The sequence below is a fragment of the Amphiura filiformis genome, chromosome 10, assembly GCF_039555335.1.
Source record: "Amphiura filiformis chromosome 10, Afil_fr2py, whole genome shotgun sequence".
Lineage (NCBI taxonomy): Eukaryota > Metazoa > Echinodermata > Ophiuroidea > Amphilepidida > Amphiuridae > Amphiura > Amphiura filiformis.
This window is the reverse complement of record NC_092637.1, coordinates 59598793-59626606: the sequence shown is the minus strand read 5'-3', so window position 1 is coordinate 59626606 and position 27814 is coordinate 59598793. Positions and strand designations below refer to the sequence as shown.

Here is a 27814-nt window from a genome sequence, read left to right as displayed (position 1 = left end):
CCACCTGATATTTGTTCTAAAATCCATTTTATGATTCTTGTCTTCAATTCATATCATCCCAACAGAGAGCCCCATTCATGTCCTACTGTCTTGCCCTGAACTTAAACAAAATATGTGTTATTATTTAGAATCCAGACTCAAATATATAATCAGGGCTGTCTTTTTCTTCTGTCCCACTTCAAACCTGAATAAATGCTAGTGCAAGCTCAAGGAGGCACTGTAAGAAATCCCAGCCAGTGAAATAAAAAAATATGAGAGAAAGCTCACATCATGCACACCATCTTTCTTTCTCAATTGGCCCACGCCTAAATTTCAGTAACACAATCCCTGTAACACATGTATCAGGCAGTGCAAATCGATGTACGCACTACGCACAAAGTTGCTAATGAGTTCTCGCTTTTTCAAAAAAAATGGAAGATGCACACAAGGTCCGTCATGCCAGCTGTGTACACGAATCGCCCAGCATCACGGCAGTCTCGCGACTTTGCTTGAAATGCTGTACTTTTGCAAGGAACGAGTGATTATAGTATAGAAGTGCTGAAGTGGCCACTATTAAAGGAGCATTCATGCATTTTAATTTGTGATGGGGAAAGGTTGTTATAACAATTTTGTTAAATGATTTATGTATAGGCTATCATCTTTGGGTAAATGACAAATAATTGAATCCTACATTAATCCAAAAGAGACCGGGTCTTTGTGGCATTGAGGATTTTCTTGTTTTGAGTGTGTTTACATGTACATCAATATCTGCTTGTTGATGTGCAGACTGCAGACCTGGATTAAACATAAGCTCCAAGGAAGATAAGCTGAATGTCCCAAAAACCATCTCAAACCTTCCCCATAATTTTGGAAGCAACATATTTCCAAGGAGCTTCCTTCCAGGATTCCCAATATTTGCATGCATGATGGTTGATTTCACTCCATGTTACCCTGTGCTTTGATGTTACAAGAGCAAAGCTTATAAAGCTTACTAAGAGTATCTTCAAATATTAATGAAATAGTTTCATCTAAAAACTTTTGTGTTATAAATTTGCACAACGCAATGATCATTATGCGCTGAATGAGCATGGTAATCAGGGCTTCATAAGAATCTATAATGTCTTGAAATATTCATTGATTAAAGTTTTACTATCAGATTTATTTGAATTATAGTGATTACGATACAGGCCACATTTTCACAACTTCATTAATACCATCATCTACCACATATAAGCCTAAGATTATTATTTGCAACATATCTTGTCAATCTCTATGCATTACAATGTCACCTGTTTGTTTGCAATCGTAATTGATATCAATATCACAAGCAAAATAATTGAAAATATCAATCCCTCCCTACAGAACCTGTAATCCCTGATTTCACATCATTTGGCCCCAAAATGGATTTCTGCGGACTAGCACATAGCGACTATGATAAGCCACATAGCGATGGTGCCATGGACAGACAGTAGGATCCAAGAATTACAGCTCCCTAATGTCTTCATATCCTAGATTACCTATCTCACACATTTGAATAAGGAGAAAAAAATTGCCATATATGACAATCTGTGACTTTGGTGTAAATCCACTAGTTACGGACCTATGGTTGGGTAAATCCGTATCCTAATCTACAGTAGATGGACAAGGTGGATTTCACAATCCATTTCTGGGATCATCATGATCAACTATTACTAATCCACTGTCAACTATTTCGCCCCCTGTGTGCTCTGCTAACGTGCTACCATGATCACACACAGCGCAATGATCCTATCATCACACAAGGGTTCTGATAAATAGGCCCTGATTAGCAATTGAAAGCTAAGTCTTTTGAGGCACAACACTGCAATGATATATCATAACAAGTGATCAAAACCAAGCTCTCTCTCTCTCTCATTGTGATATAAAACCTTTTCTCTGAATCAAACTTTGTTGAGGAGTCAATGACTGCATGTCGCTTCTAAACTTTTGAAGACAAATGCAGCATGAAGTACCCAACTATTTTTCCTAGATGAACTGGCTTGCTGAGATTTGTCTTTCTTCTGCTGTCAACTCAATACTTACATTTACTCGAGTATAAAACAAAGTTTTATATAATTATATTTATAATGTTTAAGTAAATGCTTTGCGAGCCACACTGAACATGGTCCAGGGATGTCTAGTTTGTTTAATTTGATTTGAATCAAAATCTTAATGACTTTGTATTAACAATCAGATGTCATTTGTTCAATAAATTTAGGCTAATGAGTTCTTTTGTTGCTTGTTTACTTTTATTAATAACCAAATCCATGCCCCATAACAGTGGTACAAAAGTTATTCACCAAATGTACAACGCATAATATAATATCTAGGTGATTCTTTCAATAATTTGTAACAAGCCCATGTTGAGAATCATTGCCAATGCATCTTTTGTGTATACATTTCTTTTGCTGGAATACAATCACATTGAGATTTTAAACTAAGAGTAGCTGCACTCAGCAATGCCATGCATTGACACACTGAGTCATCCTGGTTTGGTTAACATTTGCATGCTTCACTGAATCCATCCATATACAAAGACAAAAATCATAAATCTTCACTTTCTCTGCAGGATCCATCTTTTCTTTTCTAATTTGATATGTATCTATTCAATCTGGTCCATCCTCTCCCATCTTGAATTCAACATTGAATGAATGCCATTTATTTCAACAATAGAATTACATAAAGAATCCTCAGCCTTCACCTTGAAGTGTATTCCCAAAGGTGAAACCTGAAGGCTGCCTCATGATATTTCTGTATTTTACATCACTTGTAAATCACTGTTCTAGATAGGGATGGGCATTGATTGAGATGAATGTTCAAAACTGATGTCCATTCACAACAACAAAAAGTTACAGAAATATGTAGGCCTATATTTAATGTTTTTACAGTAACATTGTTTTACACATTTTCAAAAAAGCTACAAGAGGGAGCCACGAGTGTATCACATTTTTAAGCTTGTAAATACTCCAAAGATAATGGCATTAAACTTATTATACAATGACCTATCCTATTCACTGTATTGTTCTCCTATCTTAATTTTATACAAATCCAAGCAATGCAGATAAAATTGGAGAGATGTCAAATTCAAATTAGAGGACGAATCTATCTGCATTGATCATCAATTATCAGCATATCTAGGATTTGGTCAATTCCAAGCAACCTCGCCCAAATTGTCAAAATTTAAAAATCAAGTCAAGTATGTGATTTTGGTCTCATATTGTAGCTAAAAAGCTATATTTTCTGAAAACGTTTCTTTTTAGGAGGAAATGGTGTCCATTGTTAGAAAAACATCCTAATTTGCATAAATTTGCATATTCTTGACTGGTAAAAGCAGCAAAACTAAAAACACAGCAACTGCTCTGTACTGTAAAATTTTGGAAACAAATTATGCATGTGAATATAAAGTTTATAAGTAGCTCAAAATATAAACACCAGAAATTTTCAAATTTTATAACGTGTAGCTTCGTTAGCATTGTTTGAGTACCAATTTTATGATTAAAAGCATCATTCCAAGCATAAAAGTATCATTTATTACCACTGCAATTTTAAAATAAGGTTGATTTTCATTGAAACTAGAATGCAAAGCAAATTTATTCATCCCTATCCAATGACCCAAAAATAATTTTCAAAAAGTCTAATTGGCGGCGGTAACGACCAATTAAAGTTGCATCATTCCGCAACGCTTGGAATGATGCATAATTCATAATGTGCCCGTTTGAAAAAAATATTCACAATTTTGGGTTAGAACTTTCTGAAATGCATTGCACAGAACTATCTTTACAGTAATTGATGTTTCAGCATTGCCTGAACCATTGTAAGTGACATAACTCCACAAAACCCCCTGCATCATTCCGCAACGCCATAAGGATTCATGAATTGCAAGGATTTTTTCCTTTAAATTTACGATAAAATAAAAACAGTGATGATTATTTCTTGATAGATGGTGATAGTTGTTATGTTACATCCTATGGCTAACATCCAGTGCTAAATTTCACTTCCAAGAATTTTAGACTAGCAAAATGTTGACATAATTTTAGTTTCAAAATGTGACCATGCAACACAAGTTATCTGATTTAAAAAAATCGGTGATAAATATTTTTGGATAAATATTGATATTTGTCAGCTAACATAAGTAGCCAAGTATATAAAACACAATTTACTCAAATTTATTGATATATTTATTTTTATTTTCAAACATGGACTACTTTTCATTTTCTATGGGATTTTACACACAGCATCATTCCATAGCAACGCTCCTTGCATCATTCCATAGCGTGACCTAGTGTCGGAAAATTTGGCATAAAGAACCGATGCCCAATTTTTTTTTAAATCGATACTGACAATTGTCAGTTTACATCCTAAGCTTTACATTACGTGGCAAATTTAATATCTCAGATTACTAAACTCACAGAGTTTGTCAAAATGTTTTAGTGCAAAAATATTGCTCCCGTGTGCGCATCATTCCATAACGCTAACTTTGCATATGCAAATTAGGAAATTAGGGTGGTTTGGAAAAGTTTCTCCTACCTGAATCATTCACTTACCAAAAATACTTTAACATTATGCTATTCACCTTATGCTGTTAATACATATTTGGCTGCTGCATCAAAAAGAAATTTGTACAAAGGCAGTTTGCATCATTCCGCAACGCTTGGAATTGCCCATTTAACCATGGCCTATCTCATAATTGACAAAATGTTGAGCGGTTTAGCTTCTGATATTGATGCAAAAAAGACATTGTTGCAAATTTGGAACCTCTGCATGAATCTATTCTTGTACACTCAACAACCAAAGCTCTAAATACAAAGTGACTTTGACTTTGGATTTGTATTGAGTATCTTTGGATTAATTCAAATGGATCATTTAATTGTTTAAAGCAACAAAAAAAAAACAGACAGCCAGACACCAAAGAGTTATTGATTGATTGATTGATTGATTGATCGATTGATTCAGATCAAATTTTGTTTGAGATAGATTGATTGATCAATTAATTTTCAATCTATCAACTAATTGATTAATCCTAATCAACATGAAGGCCTACATGTTTGTCTGTTTGTTTCAGCACTGGCCCTCCCTCCCTCCATGACAATCTCTCAGGCTTCCAAAGATAACTTAAATCCAGATGGTTTAGTACCACTATAATTAGGCCCTTCACTCAACAACAACAATATGGGTCATAGGTGAGAGGTCATAGGTTAGATATCATCATAAACTTACCTATCAATAATGACGGGATCTGATGGAGTTTCATTCCTATTACCACAGCTCTTCTTGTCACAACAACGGCTGTAAAATGGTGAAAGATAAAAGAAAAATAAAGAACATGAGAAAACGAGAAAAACACATCCAAGGCAATTACAGAGAAACATGGAAAAATCTTGGGGCAATTTCCGACTTTTGAACTCCGGTAAATTGACTTTGCATATGTGGTATGGGCAAACCTGAATGTATTGCATGGCGAAATGTGTGCCCCTAATGAGGTGGGGTTGGTAGGTCAGCTAGCTCGTTAGGTAGAGAATTAAGGAGAGAATGGCCGCCGCATTAGTACAATTTACGCCTGTTGTTGCAAAAGGCATTGCTTGGCGTGGTAGAAAGCTGCTGGCATGCGAAATGTATTAAACAGCCTCCAGAGCTGTCTATCTTCAATTTAGATGCATCAATTTGGACATTTCTGGCTGCTTTTTCAATTTAGATCCGTCTCGTTAGTTCACTAGCTCAATTCATCATAAATGTACTGGTTTTGAACTTATGCACAAATATGGAAAATATATTGCACTATAATGCATTCTGTCAGCACTGGATCTTCATAATCACAATGTTGCAGTTATGGATGAACAGGATGATACTGGCAATTACAGTATTATCTCCAAACCTTGGGTTCAGGTTGAACTGAATGGCCTACATTTCATGACTTTTACAGCACCTTCAAGCTGATTAAACATGAAGTTGTTTGTGTGCATTTACTGCATTACTACATGTAGTCTTCTAAATAAATACAGTTTTATATTAATAATAATAATAAGAGTTCTCCCCATTTTAATTCTTCAAAGGTTACCCTTCCAAGTTGAGGGCAGGTACCCAATCCTTTTAGTCAACTCAACACTAAGGGATTCAATTTCAACACACCTCAATCCTATTATAACCCAACATTTGACACTCAATACAAATTAAAACTGGTGAAAAAATCAGATTATCATATCTAATGAATTTTACGAAGTTTCCTTTGAATTTTTTATCATAAATGTTGTTATAATCACCCATTCCCCAGTTGCTTGTTGGTTCTATTGGGCTATCACAGTTGAAATCCATATGCCCCCTAAGAAAGGCATTCACCTTTATATTAATCTTCCACATAAAGGAGTGTGGATTTCAAATGGGGTTTACCTGAATGGATGGCTCCATTTGAAATCTACACTCCCTGTGTGGAAGATTCAGGTCATACATTTATATCTTCCTTCAGTGGTGTGGAATACACCATTATTTAACTGCTCCTTTCTACAAACTTATTCTGTGCATAGAAAGGGGAAATCCCTTCTATAAAGTCACTAAATATTTGCTTGATCTTTAGCCTGGTTTTTGGCTAGAGTATTAAATCATTAATAATAAAATTGCTCAAATTACATGGTCACAGGGACATTTAAAAATGAGCCTTAGCAAAAATGTGTATGTGGGAAAAAATGGTTGCTCATATAATTTTAAACAAATATATAATTATAATATCAATTTTGAGTGATTCATGCCAAACTGAAGTCTTTTCAAAAGACATGTGTGTTGAGACTGAACCTGTTCTGCATTCTTAAGCAGGCCTTTCACAGCTCAGCCAGCCAGGCATACAAGACAGCACTCCAAATATCAATATTATTATTGTTAAATGAACAAACATAGGAGCAATAACAAATATTGATTCAAGTTAAGTAGGAACGATTGGGGCTGCTACCGAATCAAGTATGTCTGTCCGCCCGCCCGCCACAACTTATCATCTGACGTGTTGTCATGGTCATTACTGAGGACGTGTACAGAATGCAGGCGCATTATTCCATGCACGTACAGAGTAATTAATGATATGAGTCAGGGTCAGTGACCAGGTGATGTTGTAGGTATCCATGGTAACATGTTCTAGCATCTATGAAAGCTTGATATTTGAAAAAACAAATAATCTTACAAATGAACGACTTTTTTGATAAGCAATGCAATTTTTTTTATGTAGAACTAGAATGTACATGTAATATGAAGGTCAGCCCACTTTTTCCATACTTTGACCTGTATCATAGAAATATGTTTTGGTCTATGCCGGTATCTGCGCCTATTCAGTAGTCAGCAGTACTGAACTTTGACCCATGTTGGGGATCTTGGGAAACTCTTCTGTAGCGAATCTACTTATTTTTAACTAATTAATCTGGCTGTCATCAGTATTGCTTACAGCCAGCCACAGCTATTGACACAATACTTACTGCATAATTCAAAAGAAGGAAATATTTTAATTTTAAAATAGAGTTTTCTTCAAAACCAAAATTGCCATTCAGTGCTTGGCTGCTGAAATGAGCTCAAGGTTATGATGTGCATTGGGAGAACACACCAGACCATCAAGTATATATCAGGGACTCCTCTTCTTCAATCCGTGATCACTATCCCCGATCATGCTCACGCATCCTAAAACATCCGCAACTTTTTGTTTCCTCCCTCTTTGCCTTGTGTATCTTGCGGTAACAAGCGCCACTTCACAACTAGATGACGTCAGTTTTTCGCCGTCGATAATGCATTTAGAAACAAGATTCTGTAAGCACTTGTGTGAATCAAGCCTGGATGTTGTGTGGATTTTAAGGTACGCAGACTGCGAGTTACAACTTATGAATGGGACTTCAAGTGCTGTAGATAAACTCTTTTCAATTTTAGCTCTCGCTCTAAGAGATGGACTGCAAAAAGGTTAATCACAGGCAGAGTTTACACTGGCAAATAAACATGATGGGCCGCATGCATCAGTCAAGATACGCCGCCAAAGTGAGAGAAAAACGCTTGTGTTTCCAGCGGAGCGAAGAGAGCTCGGTTTTCTCGCCTTGTTTGGAGTACGCTTTAGGAGATAGTGGTGATGGAATTTGGTGCATCTTACGCATACATCGCTGCAAACTCTAACAGTGACATGTTCATGGGTTGCCAGACTTTTTATTTTCATGCTCTGAATGCAGTTAAACATTTTGCTGCCCTAAGTTACTCAATTCAATGATATTTTCCAAATAACTAGAGACCAAGAGCCATTATATTATTAGTAGGGATATTTGTACTCAATGACTACATGTAGATATCAGTGATCTGACACAAATGAATCGTTTTTACTTTTAAAAATGTAATCAAACATTGCGGGTCCATCACATCCACACACTATAGGGTCACAAGATTCACTGATGATATTCAATGAATCATGCCATAGTATCAAACCCAATTTAGGATTGTGAAAAAATAGGCGAAATTTCTATTAGTATGGCTTGAACATACTGCATTAAAGAATTCATCATTAAAAAAGTGATCATGATTAAATTAACATAATTGTACAAAAAATGTTTCCCAAAAGACTGAATTCCATAAATAGAGCTCTTTGTTCTTTTAAGAACACATTAAAATGCATTCATCAGTATGAATCTCAAAACCTAAACATTTCAATATGTGGAATATGAAACAAAGAATCAGTTATTTTGCTACACAAGTTTAAACAGTGTGGCAACATGGCTAGAAAGAGTGAATCTATCATGTCTTGAGCTGAAAAAGTGGGTGCTGCCATCGAGTAAGTAAAGGGGGGGTCAAGTGTGTGAACATACACAACTGAATGGGCGAGGTAGGTCGTCATGAATTATTCAAGTATCGCCCAGATAAACACTGCTGAGGCACTCTTCACCGTGTTCCTGATCGGCTAAGAAAGCTTACAATCGCCTCCTGTACAATGTACGCTAGCTGGCTGCCTGGCTGGTTCTCTTTTTGGTTAGAATAGAACAGTGAACGGGTGTAACTCGATTGTCATTGTTATTGAAAACATTTTTTCCATTCCTTGCCGGTTCTTAACATTGTGTATGTGTATTTCACTGAAAAAATATCCGCATGGGAGTGAAGATTATTTTGTGTAAATTATAAATTAGACTTCAACACTGCTTGTTTATTTCGCTTTCGAGGAACTTCCTCGTTGTCAGCCGGTGTTGTTAACTCTGATGTTTTCTTGGAAACAGCTAGAGTGTTTAAGTTTAATTTTAAATCATTCTCATTTTATTACCACTGTTTGAATCTGCAATTCTATAGTAAATTGTGATGTGTATCCCCTGCCCCCCCCCCACCCCTTTACCACTTTGACTCAGTTGACTCCATAAAAAACATAATTCTCTTGTTCAAACCAGTCCATATATAGGTCAGGTTGGGAAAACCCCTTTTTATATTGTCTCTACAATCCAAATCCAATACACTTTATCATTACAAACAGGTTTTTGGGTCAAATTAATAGATCCTAAATTGAAAACAAATTCAAGGATGTGTGTGACAATTCAAATTCAAATACTTAACAATGGCAAGTTTGTATGTGAAAGTAAACTTAACTAAGCCACTAAATCAAAGAGTGTAGCCACCCCTTTAATGTTGTAGTACAAAAGGTTGCTGTCATGACCACTTGTACCAGTGTCACTGTCCAAACGATGAGCGTATATATAAACAAAAGGCGTGCTTCAAAGAACGCCTCATATCCAGTGTCAGGTTTTGGATCCTGTCAGTAACCAGTCAAGGGAGAAGAACCAAACTTTGTGACCACGTTTCAAGTGGTTGTAATGGTTCCAAAGGGACTTATATAGGAGCAGTGACCATAGGCAACTCTCTTTAAGGACTTGTGTAGATACGGACCTGCAAACTACGCAGTCTGCATACGAGACAAATTGTGTAGTGCTCTCACTGCTTCCCTATTACTCGTTAACAATACAAGATGGTTGATTTGAATTCTGAAAGTTTGAACAAATATTTGATGGTCACATATGATGCCTGTGAATGCATTTTTGTACTATGATATAAACACACTAATGGATGATCCTAATGGAAAGGTGCGCTTGGCTGCAACTTGAAGGAGTCATTTTGTCACCTAGGCTATAGGCTTTTGTTTAGCTCCTCATCCTTTTGTTCCTCTCACATCATCATTTCATTCCTTTCATGATCACAATATAGCGAGTCTGTCATTCATAAATCATCTGTGTATATTTTCATGACTCCTTAAACATCATTTTGAAACTAGGCTCAAAAATTGCTAGTATAGATAGCGAAAAGTGAAACATTCACTTGACTCATCTTGATCAGTCCTGCTTTGACAGCATAATGTGCCCTTCTAGATTGCAATATACTGGGGACAGGTGACATGACATAGAAAGACACTTGAATACCTGTACTGGGGACAGGTGATAATGAAATAGAAACACTTGAATACCTGTAGTGGGGACAGGTAACAATGAAATAGAAAGACACTTGAATATCTGTACTGGGGACAGGTGATAATGAAATAGAAACACTTGAATACCTGTACTGGGGACAGGTAATAATGAAATAGAAACACTTGAATACCTGTACTGGGGACAGGTAATAATGAAATAGAAACACTTGAATACCTGTACTGGGGACAGGTAATAATGAAATAGAAACACTTGAATACCTGTACTGGGGACAGGTAATAATGAAATAGAAACACTTGAATACCTGTACTGGGGACAAGTAACAATGAAATAGAAAGACACTTGAATATCTGTACTGGGGACAGGTGATAATGAAATAGAAACACTTGAATACCTGTACTAGGGACAGGTAATAATGAAATAGAAACACTTGAATACCTGTAGTGGGGACAAGTAACAATGAAATAGAAAGACACTTGAATATCTGTACTGGGGACAGGTGATAATGAAATAGAAACACTTGAATACCTGTACTAGGGACAGGTAATAATGAAATAGAAACACTTGAATACCTGTACTGGGGACAGGTGATAATGAAATAGAAACACTTGAATACCTGTACTGGGGACAGGTAATAATGAAATAGAAACACTTGAATACTTGTACTGGGGACAGGTGATAATGAAATAGAAACACTTGAATACCTGTATTGGTTATGGGGACAAGTATAAATAATGAAATAGAGAGAGACTTCAGAACGCTATGAAGTGATTTCTGTGCCTGCATCTTACTGACTCACATAGGGATGGTATCCATTTACGGCAAACATAACTAGGTGACAAAAACGGATTTGCTTGTTCCCTACAATATGCTGCTTCCAAACTCCATCTTTTAACTGTTAATTTGCAACGTTGGGTGATTTATCTGTTCACATATCCATTTAAGCTGTAGCGCCAAGATGAAATGGTGTCGTTTCAGTCATATCAACTGCTAGTTTCCAAGCAAAATGGGCTACAATTTGCAAATTGCGAGTCGTAGCGAGAGAGCTTATTTACCGAGAGGGCGCTGGGGCGGAACTGATGAATTCTCTCATTCTCGCTTAAATCTTATCCACATCTTGTTTTTTCTCTCCTTTTTCTCATTTTCACAGACTTTCTTTCTCTCCTCTTGCAATCTCATTGTGTTTTAGTTGGGATATCAATTATGTCGCTGGCCCTTATTGACATGTTTCTGTATAAATGAACACAGTAGGCATATGGATGGTGTGTTTTATGTAACATCCTTATTCTAGATGAGACTTGCACAACTCAAGATCTTATAACACAGTATATAAACTGTTCATTCAATAGATTATTTGAGGTCATAAATCCAGCTACTCTGACGAAACAAATTTTATTAAACCAATGTTTAATTCTTTGCATGATAATATAATCCGAGTTCATTTCCAATTACTACTGTGCCTAAATAAAGATCATTTGTCATTTCTCTGTAACAAGCCAACAGTGACTCAAATGTGACAATTCATTTTCTAGTCAGAAAAAAGAAGACAGAAGATTGATCTAATTTTAGATCATCATCATCAGATGTGTAAACTTGATCATTTACCCAATCCTTTATTTAATTCCCTATATCTTGACCCAGTTCTTGTCTACTTCCTTCATGGCTTGTGCTATTTATAAGACACTTTGACCACAGCACTATTTTGAAGAAGATCACAATCAAAAGATTCTGTCATGAATTTCAAACAATTTTGGCCGATAGTTGAAGTTCTGTGGTCTTGGCATATGACATGTATGAAGCAGAGGGGTCTTAGTGGGAATCAGTGACTGAAAAGTAATATTACATTCTGGGTCATTCTCAGGTGTAACAAAGAGTCACAAAATTTAAGAGAACTAATTAATGCAGCGGATTGCAGGGAGCAACTTGTAAACATGGATTTGTCCAATTATCAATCATTTTGACAAAAAATGGAAAAATCTTAATTGTGGGGTTCTTATTTGTTTCTGGGGTCAGTTTACATATGCCAGCTGTATATCCCCCACTGTAACAAAAATGCTAGGCCCCTCACCTCCCCCCATGTTATCTCCATCCCAAGGTTAGGTTCTACCATAGACCCCACACCTAAAGACTTACTAATTGATGGTACCCAACTATCTAATGTATCAAATGAACAGCACACAACTGGATGGGGGTTAAGAAACGGTGCATCCAAGCATGATGTTATACGTACAGGGCTCAGGTGTTCCTTATTGCCAATAAATTACATTTCAAAGGATATTATTTTCGCAGTGATATATTTTCACATTTACAATTTTGGTAAAATTGGATCATTCATTTTGTGCAAACCTTGTTACTTGATGCATTAAATATTGTAAGCTTTGAATATTATAGGGTTACAGTAAAAATAGTAACATGTTGAAAATGTTGCAGTTGAATACTTACCTGCACATAATTTCATGGGTCAATAGCACCCGACACATCTCTGGGTTTTTGTCCTGTCCTTCGTATATAATTGCCTGGAAAAAAACACAAGAAATTACATAAGAACGTAGAATTACTCAACAACATTATATTGAGACATGACTCAAAAGAGCAAAAAATCACATGAAAATAAAATGGACATTGGGCCATCCACTTGAAATCCATACACCCCTAGATGGAAGATATCACCCCGGCTAACCCCATTTGAAATTCATAGTCCCTGTGTGAGAGATTAAGGTAATGTTGTCCGTAAGGGGTGTAATTGTATGGATTTCAACTGGAATAGCCCATATGACGGCTCATCAACTTTACAGATTCCAGCGATAGCATGCTTGGTAACCATTTTCAGGCCATAAAATATGTTTATTTTAGAGATAAATTTCCCTTAAACTTAGCAGGACTTCCTATGATTTCTTATGCATCTCTCTATCCAGAAAAGCAAAATTTCTCTCCAAATGACCCAAATTCCCACTCAAGGAGACTGCCAAATTTCACATTTTTCCAGGCCTGTCTACTTTCAAAATTGCCTCTTTTAGCTGAGTGCATCAGATAATTAGCAAGTGGAAGGATCAAGTTTGACCATATATGAAAATAATTCAGCACAAAAAATTTGATAGTATCATTTTTTGGTAGAGTCTGTTCACAACGTGGTCTAAATTGAGAAGACAGAGAGAAATCAATGACAAATATGATCCTGGCTGGCCGGCTAGTAATCTAGGGATAGGCGTGTTTTCATTGCACAAGTCTCTGTACCATATTATCATTAATATTTCTGTGATATCATATAATTATGTTAGCTTCACTCATTCATTCATGTAAGAAGTACATCACAACTAGCTTACTATTTGGAAATATGAGGATATATGGTTTAATATTTACTGATATCCAAGGGTAATTGTGACATTGTCCTACATTATATGGTCCTATGTAACCTAAATGTATTCAATCTGTATAGCTTGATTAATGTGAATGCGCAAAGCCAACAGCGATAAAATGAAGAAAAAACTAAATTATGGACCTCTTTAATATCTGTATTTTTATAAGATACCTCAAAGAGCTATAATAGTACAATGGATCCTGCTATGTAGAAAAGCAAGGAATACCAACCAGTGTGCAGTATCAGACAGAGGATGGTCCTAATTCATTCAACTTGGTCCATTTTACACAATATACTAGAAGTTCAGAAATAATCCATGGATTATTCAGATTCACATTATGGATGGAAAAAATGAAGAAATCAAGTCAGAATAATTCATGGCTCAAATTATTATAGTCCCATAACAAGTGTCATTCATTGCATTGTTGACGTATGCAGCAACAAACGCAATTTATTCCACGCCATGCTTCAATCCTGGTTCACCCCCTTTCGCTCATCATCATCATCAACGGCAATTATGAAATATTAATGACCGAGTTCACCAGCATTTCCCAGCTTTTCATTTTTCATGAGCAAATGATGTGGCCTAATTGTCGCTAATATATCAATGCTAGTTGAGTCAAAATCAACACAGGTGAATTCCCTATGGTCCTAGCTTACTCAGATTAGTATTGATCAACAACCTGTCCTATTCACATCTTTGATAATAAATTGATTGTTTCTCCCATCTCATCCAATAAATAATTACATAATTCTAAAACTCATTGCTTAAATTTGTGTATTAATTGCAACACCATTGCTTAAATGTGTGTAATATTAAATCATTATCATCCTTAAACATCCTGTATGATTATGTACATGTTTAGAACTGAACCAGATCACAGGAAAAGCAAAGAAAACAAAATCCTTGAACAACGTGCGCCAGCTCTCAAAAATCAACATCGGAAGAAATTAAATTTTATGCAATAAAATTATAACGATGATCCCCTCTGAATCACTCCAAATCGTACGCCTCGTCAAACAAGGCTCACACGGCCGTAATGACCTGCCTGGCCATTCATGCTTGTCGTCTAATACGCCGATTAGAACGTTACCAATGCATCGGGAGCCTCGTTAAGGCAGGTCATAGGGAATATGCATTACTTGTCGTGCCGTAAAGAATTGTACATGCTCATCTTTCTCTCTCAGTCATCTTGCAATAGGCATGAGTTCTAGTTTATACAGCATCTTTAAATCCTTAAAACATTAAAGGAGAAAGGATTCACCAGTAATAATAAATCCAAAATGAACAGGGAAATATACTGTTTTGAAAATTAAATCATAGGATTTCAGATTGTTCTTGTAGCCAAATTTATTATAAGATTTCATTTAACAATTTATCATTTACAATGTGATTTAATATTGCGAGTCTTTAATATTGCACTGAAATTCCTAATTAACTTTGAAACTAGATCTTCATCTTTCAAAAAAAATCTTAAAACTCTGAGCAAAGTTCAAGTCTTTTAAACAGTTGCATAGTAAAAGAAAACAATCAATAAATATATAACATGACATATCTCTTTTAAGAGCAAAAATTTGGAAGAAATTGTAATTGTGAACACCTCAAATTACAAACAATGAACCAAACACTTGTGTTGGGTTGAAACAGAAGCTTACACTGTTGTTCTGTTTCAAATATTTGTCTTGAATCCTAACAACAGCATTACTTGTGATTGATTTCACTTAACTATCTTTCCCTTGTACATGATAGGGTTTCCTTACTCAGTTACATGTCATAAGATGATCAAAATACTTGAGGAAATTAGCAATGATCATTTGAAGATAACCACATATAGTCAAGTAATTGGTTCCGCATGTCTTCAATACATAACTGAATACTCTAACCTTTGCAATCTATTCATCATGTTCCATTGGCGACATCATCATCAACAATTTGTTCAAGGTTCCTTATTTTTCCGTAAATGCAAGAAATTCAACAATAAATGGTATATCATTTGATGATACACATTGTTCAAACATTTTGAAACTAATTATTGGATATTTTGCAACTTTCATGCCAAAAGGCAATACTGACTGATTGATATTCTGCAATGAAGTGATTGATCGATTGACTGACTGATTGATAGATTGATTGCCTGATAAATTGATTGGTTTACAGATTTTGAGCTGAACTCAATTTGGCAGATTCCCTGACCTTGTTTATTTTTAAAATGGAAGATAAAATTTGATAAAAACCATCAAACCAAAAATAATTTTCCACAAAAATAGGAAAGACTATAAATAAAAATAAAAAAACACTCTGATATAATCGGTCAAATGCTATATACCACAATTTAGTTTTGACTGTTTGATACTGTTTCCCATTAACATTTTGCATTTCAAACTCAAACAACACCATTAAATACTCACATTGAGAGCAATAGAAATGTTTGCAGTTTTGCATTAAAGTGAAAGTTGTGTTTACAACCTGAAAAGGGGCAAAGCACTTTGTGCATGAGCCACAAATAAATTTGAGTCCACACAACAGTCACATACAACATGCATGACCCACTGCAAGGGCTATAACATTACTGTTTTTCATTATAAAACTGTTCAAAATATATGGGCACAAATACTAGGTCAGAAGAACTGAAGAGTTTGCTCTTGAGTTGAGGAAAGCGAGCAATTTGTCGACAAAGCTGGTGAAACAACGTAGCCCAAGATGGCATTAAGTAGAAGGAAGCATGCACTTAATTGAGTAAACAAGTGGCCTGCCTCTTTGCTATGTTCACTCTACATGTATGATGTACTTCAATTCATCAGTCTGCACATAGGTCTGTGGTCTGCACGTGTTTAGCAATAAATGCCCCTACATTTTTTAAACTCGCATGTACAGTACTGATTCTTCATGTTGCCAAAGCTAATGCCTAATTATACTACTGGTATTGAAACATTGATTTCTACTTTGAAGAATTTAACTGGGTTACTGATTATCCTCAGCCTCAGGTTCTGGATATTTCTGAGAGCTCATGGGTTTTACCATAAAAAGAAACACACAAAAGAACAGACAAAATATACATGAAAGGATTCATATGATAAACTGATGTATTCTAGTTGATATTCTCTCGGTCGGGGCCACGTCACATTCATTCATGCATTGCCTTGGAGAGAAAACAACTTATTGCATTTTTTATTTGCAGGGAGTCGAACCTATAGTGTGATAGCTTGTGATACACTCCTGAGTTCAGTGAACGCAAATGTTGTTTTCACTCCACCAGTGGCGCCACTGCCAGTGCTATTGTCAGCCGGTTCATGCCCGGATGTCCGACCGACAGAATACTACAAGCTGTATAAAATTGAAATCAGAATGAACGGTTGTGACTATTACTAGTACTAGTAATACTAATAGTATACAGTTTTATAAGCTTACAGTTACACATTAGTCGCTAGACTAGTCATGCTAGTAGTAGTACTAGCATGATGACTAGCGAAGTCAGACAGAGAAACAAGACGTGACATTCATAGTCAGGGATTTGAAGCACAAGTGCAGTGCCCTTTACACTGGCCATCCTCCCTATGTGTGATTCTGCTGTTTTTCCTAGTGCCAAAATGAAAGACGCCCACATTTTCCAACTTAAATTTCGGCCCTACCGCCATGCATGCCAACGATGATACTATTTTCTGTGCCCTGTCTGTGCCATTTCCAAATTATTTGTGCTATTAACAGCCTGTGGTCTAAAACTTTTTTTTTTTCGATGTTGCCAGTTCATAGAAACACGAGTTGCCACCCTGCTTCCCCTGCACAACATTCTGCCGGGTTACTGATCCGCGTATACATCCCTACCCTCAATAAAAGTTATAAACACAATTACAGGGTTTTCAAACACCATCTTCTTCCACTTTTAGTACAAAATAGTAAGAATCATTTATATCATCAAGTACCATTCATTTAAAAATACCTCAAATAGCATATCAAAATTGAATTAAACTGTCGTTTCAATCATATATAGCTATCGATGTCATTTTCAAGAAGATAAAGTTGACCGCGAGATTTAATGCACAATAAGCTTCTTTCTGCGAATAAACCTGACAAATCCTATAGCTTTTATAAATTCCTTTGTTAGGGAAGAGCTACGAATAGAGTGATGAGGCTTCTATCAAATTATATACCTGCATGGCATATCACAAAGAACGTCTTTTCTATTCTACTGGTTTCCGGGGTTATTGTTATCAACTGGAAATACATTAAGAAAATTCTGTTTTATTATGACGATCCGTATCTTGTCAAGATTCATGTTTGTTTGTTTGTGGGGATTTTCAGCGTTTGCATTTTTCAATTACAAAATTTATCATTAGGCCATGAAGATGAACTGAGTGAAAGGGTGGGGATGAGGCCTGAAATCACATAATTGTGATCTGATGGTTTGTATATTGAGATTCATCATATGGTAAATATTTTTTATCAATGTGCATTTCTGATTGATTACTTGATTTATTTACAACTTGACAACAAGCTGACAACATTTTGATACCATCACGCATTCGAATAGCAATTTTAATGTTTTTGTCCTGATGTAGTTTTTGATTTGAAATTATTTGATGATACACTCATTTGCTGTTATCATGCAGTTATGGCACGGTATAAGGCCAAGTAAAATAAAAAAAACATGTTTCACGTCCGGGTTTTTGAAAAAAAGGAGGAAGAGGGGACTTTTTATTTTTTATTTATTATCGCAAAATCAGTGTAAATACCCATAATTAGAGCTGTTTTAGTAGTGTTTTAGTATAATACAATAATGCCTGGAAAAAGGAGGAGGCCTCTTTTTATTTGTTGTTCTGAGAGATAGGTCCCCTCTAACTATCACAAAACCTTATAAAAGTGTTTCTTGTATAAAAGGCTATAGAAAGCATCTCTACTCCTAGACATATTTTTTGAAAAGTTATATTAAACTGAATTTCAAAAAATAAAAATAAAATTGAAGAAACCTCAAAAAAGGAAGCGAGAGGGGACGTGAAACATGTTTATTTTTTTATTTGGCCTAATCATCATAGTTTTACATAATTTTCAGATATTATAAATTCAATATTATTCACCATGTCGGTTTCCACACACACACACCGTACAACGAAGGTGTAGCGCAAGAAAGGCCTATATGCAATAGTTGCCAGACCTCGAGGCCTGTACGTGTCTATACAATACAGAAAGTAGCAATCACGGTCAAATTGTCCATAGGGCAGCTATAGCAGATACGGCTTTCTTGCAGCAATCCGTCGACTAGTTTATCCTCTTCCATACATGTATTTTGCCCTTCATGAACTACGTATAAATCATTTGTACCAAAAGACAAAAAAACCGACAACGGCGGACCTGTACTGACGTTTTTAACCCGAACAGATGGCACAATAAATCACTTGCCAACACCGCCGCATTTTACCCTCAGATGTTGAGTATTTTTCGGCCAAGTAACTGATGAAAACAATACTATATTTACTTGGCTATTGTTCCATCATAGAGTCAAGATTTATTCTAAATATTCCGCATCAGTTTTCCCCATTTAAGCGATGATGGAGGATATGCCATTATGATGATGTCAGATTCGCTTAGGAGGATTTTCCGCTGAGTGGGCCATCAACTCTCACGATATCATCGCATCCATTATGCAACATTAATAGGCACATTGTTTGGATCCAAAATTCCCTATTTTATACCAATTTTATCAAGGGGTTATTTTATACACATTTTGTACAACAAAAGCCATGAATTGACCTGTTTTTGTACTCTTTAATTAATATAGCCCGTTACTTATATTGCCCGTAACCCTATAGGTAATTAACAATTACGTGTTAAAAATATAAATCCACAAGTTGAGGCCATTATTTTTCAATATTGTGCACATTCATTATTGGCATGATTGACAAACTAGGTCTTTATGAACTAAATCTAGGCCTATCACAAATTCACAATCACTATCCTGCAAAATATTTAGTAACTTCGGGATGATGCCCCCACATACACCGGGACGGGACATTCACTGAAAGAAGTCATTTTTCTCAAAAATGGCAAAAAAAAAAAAATAAGGAGACCTCGTAAAATAAGCTGTATTTCTTCCTTTAAATCAATTTAGAATTCAATAATTTACCGCTTTATAAAATGAGGACAAGTTAAGTCGCGCGCCATACTGGTAAAAGAAAGTTTTAATTGCCCTCATTTTTGATACTCGAGTATACTCGACTCGCAGCCACTCATTGTGCACACAGAGCACGACGCAATTATTCCAGTTAAAATGCAAGAATTCCGTTAAGAAAAATACGGCTCTGATTTGAATTAATAAATGGCGAGTCTTCCTCTGTATGTGGAGCGCATCTTTATCAATTCTTTCGGCTCATTCTGAAGTGTTCGAGATTTCATAAAAAGTGCGCGGAAGATCATCTTTAGCCGCCTGGCATACTAATGTCCTCAGCGACAATTGCTTCAACATCATCCGTCTTGGCTCGCTTTGAACACACAAAAATGATAAAATCCTAAGTCCATTCATTTTACAAACATGATTTCATTTTCTTCACGACGTTTGAATCAAATTGACGTAGGCCCATCCGTGATCACTGAAATATTCTCAATACGATCGTGATTTGTATTATAAAAAGCTATTTACTGTATAGCAAAGAATCATTCAGTATATACCGAACGATAAATTATTAAAACTATAATGAACTGGACATTCCATCATTAACTCGATCATCAGCCGATAGATATTTTGACACGTTTCTAATTAAATAGAAAAACAATTTATCGTCATAATGATGTGATTGTCGAATGTAATCGTGAATACATAAAACCTTTACAGGGGAGGAAAGAATAGGCCCAGAACAGTTGATACACTTCTAGTGCCCGTTTCTATTCATCGTTATGTATTCTTCTCCCGTGCATTATTTTCGCGAACTACCCTTCACAGCCCAAATTATATAAACCTGCACGCTAAACAATGCATTATCTAAAACCTGCACGCTAAACAATAGATTCTAGATAATACGTGCACGCTCAAATACTAGAAATACTACTTTCACATAACCATAAAGTAGAGTTAGGTGGCGCTTTAGACACAGAGATCACATAACTATATAATTGTCTGTTCGATATATATACCAACAAAAAAGTACGAATATACATTCTGTGGTGTTAAAATGGTATAGTTACAAACGGTGTTCTATAATAGTGTACAATTACCGAATAAGGTGCAACTCGCTAGACTTGAGTCCAGTCCTCGTTTACGGAGTTTAGGATTAGGGTTTAGGGTTGGGATAGGGCAGTCTTGTAATAAGACTAGTAGAGTTGCACCCTTGCAAATATCATTGTCATAAATTATGATTAATGACCTCAAATAAATCAAACATCAAATGAGAATAATCGAGCTTCTATTAATTAAAAGGGCCAAAAACATGTGGATCATAATTATACAAGATGACACCATTGCAAAATATTCAGCATTTTACAAATGAAATACATGTAGGCCTATATCTAAAATAACATAGCCGGGCCCGGGAAACACACACTAGCGCATAATATCATGATCATGGTTTATAATACCATAGGCCTTCAAACACATGTGTTTGAAGGCCTATGATAATACTGAACAAATTGTTAAATCCCAATGTCGTGTGTTTTAATATAAGTAGTTCAAATTATAGAGCTATAAAGTCCAGTTGATATTCACCGTAGTACTAGTCTGACATCTAAATCGATCGTTTCCAACTGGTTCAGTGCTCTCTGTGTTCGAAACCACGATATTAAATGATCACAACATAAAGTCAAGTCAATTAAACCATGCGTGAATAAGTTACCTAAGTATGACGTATGGCGCAATCGATACCATTGATTACAGGGATTGATTTTCTTTACCAGTTAAATGCTACGTAGCTGGTCAATGTCCTGACGGTGTTTTTAAAATGTAAGATATTTTCCTAATATTAAAACTAATATAATGAATGCAGCAATTAATATTGCCTATTGTTTTAATAGGCCTACACTCAAAGTGTATGACGGATAATGTACTCGTGCAAATGCATTCGTCAAGATAATTGCACTTGCCATGGAGTTATTGCATTTAGCTCTTGAGCCTATCGGCTCTCGAGCTAAATGCAATAACTCCACGGCGCGTGCGATTATCTTGACGAATGCATTGCACTCAGTTCATTATCCTTATCATAAATTTACATTGACCGGTGACACACGACCGCTACATTTAGGCCTACATGAAATTGCTTTAATTTTCAAGGTATACGTGACGAACAACATTATTTTTTGAAAATACAAATAAATCGTGATACTATAGAATTTTTAAGATTAACAATAAGTACTGGAGACCAACGTCAGAACATTATGAAGTGATTTCTACGTTTCTACGCCCTAATTTTAAAATAAACAAACAGGATGTCTACATTATTATTATCATAAGCAAATAACAGTTCAAGAAAATTGATGATGAACTAATTTGAACGTCTGCTGTATACTTCATGTCCTGAAAATGCGCGTAGATTTCAAAACAGCAGTGAAACCTTCTCAATTACCTTTGAATCAATTGTTTAAATTCATAAAATGAGACATATTTTCATTAACATACTGCAATTGCGTCCAGCTTTCTTGTGAATGGATGGACGTTATACCTTGACATCGATTTGGTCGGTCATCAGTATATGCAATCATCAAGGGGCTGATCTAGGCTTTGATATTGCTATCAATCAGTGTGATAGCCAGTCCACACAAATAGATTTCTGATGTTTTCCACGGCTATAATATAATGCTTCACTATACCATTTAAAATGCTCAAGAGCGTAAAAACGTACCTTGAATAATTAACAATATTTGTTAACTTAATTTGAAACTTGAAAACATTTACATTTTTTTCGTTGTTACATAAATCAAGTGATTCTATATTTATTTGCTCCTCTTAGCTGATGATATCAGGATAATGATATCACTATGTGTACTGTCTATCTAACCAAGTGTGTATACATTGACGCTCACCATCATCATATCACACCATACACTGAAGTTGATACGAGCCTTCGTCCCAAGCTGGGGCATTTCTCAATGAAAACTGTCTTCAGGGAACATCTGTGGCAAAGCCATGTCATATTTTAGCTGCCAACATGACATTAGGGGCAAGTTAAAGCGAGCACGAAAGCCATGACATAGGACTATTGAAGCGCGATCATCTCGATACTCGGCAGACGATCGGAGTAGCAGACGACAAAATGCACGGAGGACGTTTAATCACCAGGGTGTTTATGACGTAACTTATTTTAGGGAATTCCCAATTTTGCATTAGATAACAAATGTTATTTACGGAGGCTATTTTTAACATGGTAAATTAAGGATTCAGTCAGAAAGTGTCTAGGGGTTTGGGCACGTGGCCGCTTTGTTGTTAATATCATGGTAATGTCAGTTTGGGTTTGATGAAGTGTAAATTCGCTCGTGGATGCTTCAGTGCAGCTCTCGATGCTTGCATGAAAAAAATTATGAAATGCACATCGCATCAAAAATTATAGAAGGTCAGTTTACATGAACATGCATGGGCGATAGTGACGTCCAATACGGCAATACCCGATTGCGAACGTACCGATTTGCTCATTCCTATAGTGCAAGTGTTGCAATTGGATGAAACTAATTATTGTTTCATAATATTGTTTGAATTCCTAGCAATTAAATGTCAATCGTTCCAATCCCACATTTTGGCCGTATTACTATAGTATAAAGGTGATGCGAACCTCCATCCAAACCGGGTTACAGGTTATTACAACTATATATCGAGTCTAAGCCTCAGAAGCTCAAGCTAACTTGTTTCCATGTATAATTCCAAAACCCTCCCGGCCAAGCAAAAACTCGGATTTGGCACGAAATCACCGAGATCACCATCGATGTCCCAATCAACATTCTACTTCCCCCCAGTTAGCATATACAATCACACACAACTGCAAAATGATACTTATTCCAGGGCTATTTAAATCGGCTGATCAACACTGAATTATCGGGTAGTCGTGCATTTTACCGTGGGGCTTGATTGAAGAAATAGCCAATACAGACACGTATGCTTGCAACATGGCACCACTTCTAAATGTCTAAACGGAACATATCATGATAGAAGAATCTAAATAATAAGATTTCCACACGCACAATTGAGGAAAGAAACCCCAATCTCTTTCTTCTTCAACAACAAGGCGTGCTGGATCAGGCATCCTCATTAAGGCCTCCTCGATGCATACCCTTAAAGCATCTACATCCATTCATTGTCAGCTATAAACATTACCGGCGATTGAGGTGTATTTAAGTATAAATTCTCACAATCAAGTTGGCTCATCATGACAAAATAAATTATAGAACGGGATATCGTTAAAATGGCCCAATTTCGTGGTTATTATTGGAGTTTACTATACAAGATCAATTAAGGCTCATTGGGTGCCGATTTATACTAGTATAGTAAAAATAGCGGTGATAGCGATTTTGTCCAGAATTTCGCGGTTTAGGCCTCTTGGAAGTATTTTTATGTTGTCATACACTTCCCGCTATATCAGACCTTCGGTTGTTTTGATAGGTTTACTCTGGGTTTAGCGACAGAAAAGTGTTACAGCTTTTACAAAACAAAACAAAAACATGAAAATATAGGCCTATTTCTGGAATATTATTAAAAAAACAACTTTCCTAACAAACTAGCCTTTTGCATTCTAGTCTATAGCTTTAATCGAGCCCAATTACCACCTTTCATCATGATCATGATAAGACTTTTGCATTCTAGTCTAATTTCTAGCCTTAATCGAGCCCAATTACCGCCTTTCATCATGTTCATAGACGGCAACCGAACTACATTTTTGTATGAATGCAGCCTGGTACTGATATAGGCCTATTTTTAGTACCCATGGCCTTCATCTCAAAAACTGAAATGACAATTTGCAATTACTTGAGGCCCAGGTCCAGCTATTATTTGTATTGGGCCGGTATTCGAAATGGTCTTTGCAATTTGGGAATGACATTTCTTTGATGTGAAATAGTAGTAGTCGGTTCTGACCACAGTCCACAGAAGTAGGCCTACTAACATGCTATGTTTACTGCACTTGTCCATTCATTCATCTACAATTCATTGGTCAATTTTACCCACAAATTGACTTGTTTATATATAGATATGACCGTATGACATGCATGGTTTAGATTTAATATCAGTGGTCGTTTTCAGGGCATGAAATAATAACTATGAAAACTTTAAAAGCACTGGGCCATCACTTTGAAATTTATTGAGATAAAGCATCAAATGAACAGAAAGGAAAACGAGCAAGGTACACCAACTTGATGTGGGGATATTACCCACTTTTTCATCAAATGAACCCCAAATAGAAGTAACGTTGAATACTCACGGCTTTTGTCATCGAATCGATGAGTCGTACATAAAGATCTTGCTCAGCTCGAATGCCTAGAACAATAGAAAGAAGAAGATTAAATGATGGACAATTTAATAATAACATCCAACAACGATATACTAGCAAGGTGTTTGGGGTAATTAGTCAATTAATGTATGATTTAATACTATACTTTTATTATACCTATCATGAAAACAAACCCATGCACACAAATTCGTGTCTGTATCATATTAAAATATGAATCTGCTTGCTGAGGTTTTGATTTGTATACGAATTGTTTTCATCTTGTAATCCCGGGCTTGTAATGACCGATCCTTTGGTCAAATACCATGCAAATAGTTCAACTCATCAAAACATAATCATGCAACTTGCATAATTAGGCCTATATAGCCTAACATTTTATATCAATTTCCGCCTCAATTAGAACTCAGATTTTCTTTCTCTTTGTAGGCTTGGACCTATGTCTCTTTTTTTTTAATTTCAAACCAAAGATCATCATTTTTACTTGTGAATTTCATTTGTATTGAATTTTGTGTCAAATGAGATTGGGTGATGATGTAATGTTATCAATTCTTAGTAACTTAGACATCATGTATATAGGGTGCGTCAATGAAATTGTATCTTTATAGTCGATACTTAATGAGGAAATATTAATTTACAATTTGTTTTTGGTGCAATGTTTTGGTACATGATGCAGCATTATTCATGGTGCAGTGTGAAGTTCACGGTCTCGTTGAAGTGTGTTGATGGTTCAAGTGATACTTGACATGACCACAGCTTTACACAATCATCACAATTGGGTAAATTATTACGGAAATGAGCTTTATAACGCACGGATTATACATACGTATCGTACTTGTCGCTGAATTCCGGTTTTATACGGGCATGCCTGGAGGGGTATTTAAAAAGAAAATGCTAGTTCGCTTGCTAGCTCACGTTGAAATAAATCGCTATAGCAAGCACGATGAACTTGTTTTCCGCAGGAAATGTGTGTAGACGCGCTCTTGTCAAAGTAGCGGTATTGCGCATCTACTTTTGCTGGGGAAAACTCCGGGCTGGTTGATGAGGAGCAAAAGGCGAGTCATCGGGTGCTCTGAAGCGTGTGTACTACCTCCTGATCATATCAAAAAACTGGCTAATCCCATTTCTGGCATTGAACTAGCTTGCTAAATTGAATAAAGATGTTTCATCAAGCCTTGTTTGATTGAATTGCGACGAGCTGGCGGGATTCTGCCGCAAATGATACAGTAATTTCAGGGTGGTTTTTGACAACGGTAATTCTCTCTCTCTCATCTTATCTCGGCCATACTGAAGTAGCTAGCTAGCTCGCTATTTTCCAAAAATTATATATCTACCGGAGGTACTTTCTTAAAATAGACGTGTAAATCTCATGAATATTGAATTGCACAAGTCTTAGACTTCACAACATGCCGGCATGAATAAAAGTGTTGCGGCCTAATGAAATCATACAGAATTTTGTTAATACATCTAGTGCATGATAATAAAATGTTATACAGAATATGTACTATTATTAATATACAAAGTAAAACTCACAAGCCCTCAGCATACCTTACGTAATTAATTATTATAATGTTTTAGGTAAGAATCAAAAATCAGAGATGTCCCCATGCACGGATGCATCACGTCTGCATGCTGAAATGACACCATCAATCTTCTACATGATGCAAACCAATTTGCATGAATTAAGACTGCAATTTTACTAAATCGAAGCGATAATGAGTAAACTAAATATAAAACATCTCTCAGTGGCAATTTATGAAATTGTTTAGGCAAGCATGGTATGAAAATAATGATATGAAATACTAGTACTGTGTTTATATTCTGTATACGAGGTCAGTATGACGCGCTCTAAATGTTGCAATGGGCATTTCCCATAACACGGCTGCCCGGTCATGAAGATCAAGTGTGATTATTTGACGTTTACAATTCGCCTGTCACACTGACAACCGTATTAACTAATATTTATAAACTATATCTTAGTTCTTACGTCCACTTATCATATCTCAATACTATGCCCATGATACCACTTATGGTGTAAGACTTCCACTTGAATAATTAATGAAATTTATATATCGCAAAGAAAACGTCTTTGTGATGTTCGAGAATCAGACAATTTTATGACCGGCTTAGTGGTAATAAATGGTACATACCATTATTAAAAAGAAGCTGTAGTCGATAATGTATACCATTGCTGGTTTTTGTTTCATCGGGTTCCTGTGAAGGAAAAATGGGAAAGGGAATGAAATTTTAGATTAGTATAATATTGAAATATTATTATGATGACACTTTGACACACGTGTATATTTCATGGCGATGACCTCGCATGACTAAATTTTAGGTATAGTAAGAATTATAGGTAAATTGGATAGATAGAAGGCAATAATATTGCAGGAACGATTAAAACGTACGTTGGCTGTATGAGACCGAAATATCGACCTTCTTATGAGATGGCATGTACTTTCAGCTGTGGCGGTGTTAAGATGCCTCGATTCTTCTGCTTTTATGAGCAATTTTGGTGGATATTTTTCGACTACCTCAAAGCTTTATAAAATGTGGTGTATTTATCATGTTAAGGTTGAATTGTTAAATGCTTGAGGGAAAACACATACACCCGGGCAACGTGGTGCAAATTGCTTTAATATTGAACTTA

General features: G+C 36.0%; 1 protein-coding gene across 1 annotated transcript in view; it reads right to left on the bottom strand.

Moving 5' to 3' along the window:
* LOC140163088 (transcription factor COE3-like) overlaps positions 1-27372 on the bottom strand; it is a 153013-nt gene extending 125641 nt beyond the window's left edge. Inside the window, 4 exon segments of the mRNA XM_072186461.1 lie at positions 5215-5283; positions 12843-12916; positions 25141-25196; positions 27315-27372. Of these exon segments, the coding sequence (XP_072042562.1) occupies positions 5215-5283; positions 12843-12916; positions 25141-25152 (155 nt within the window). The 5' untranslated portion in view covers positions 25153-25196; positions 27315-27372.
* Between the last annotated feature and the right edge of the window lie 442 nt (positions 27373-27814).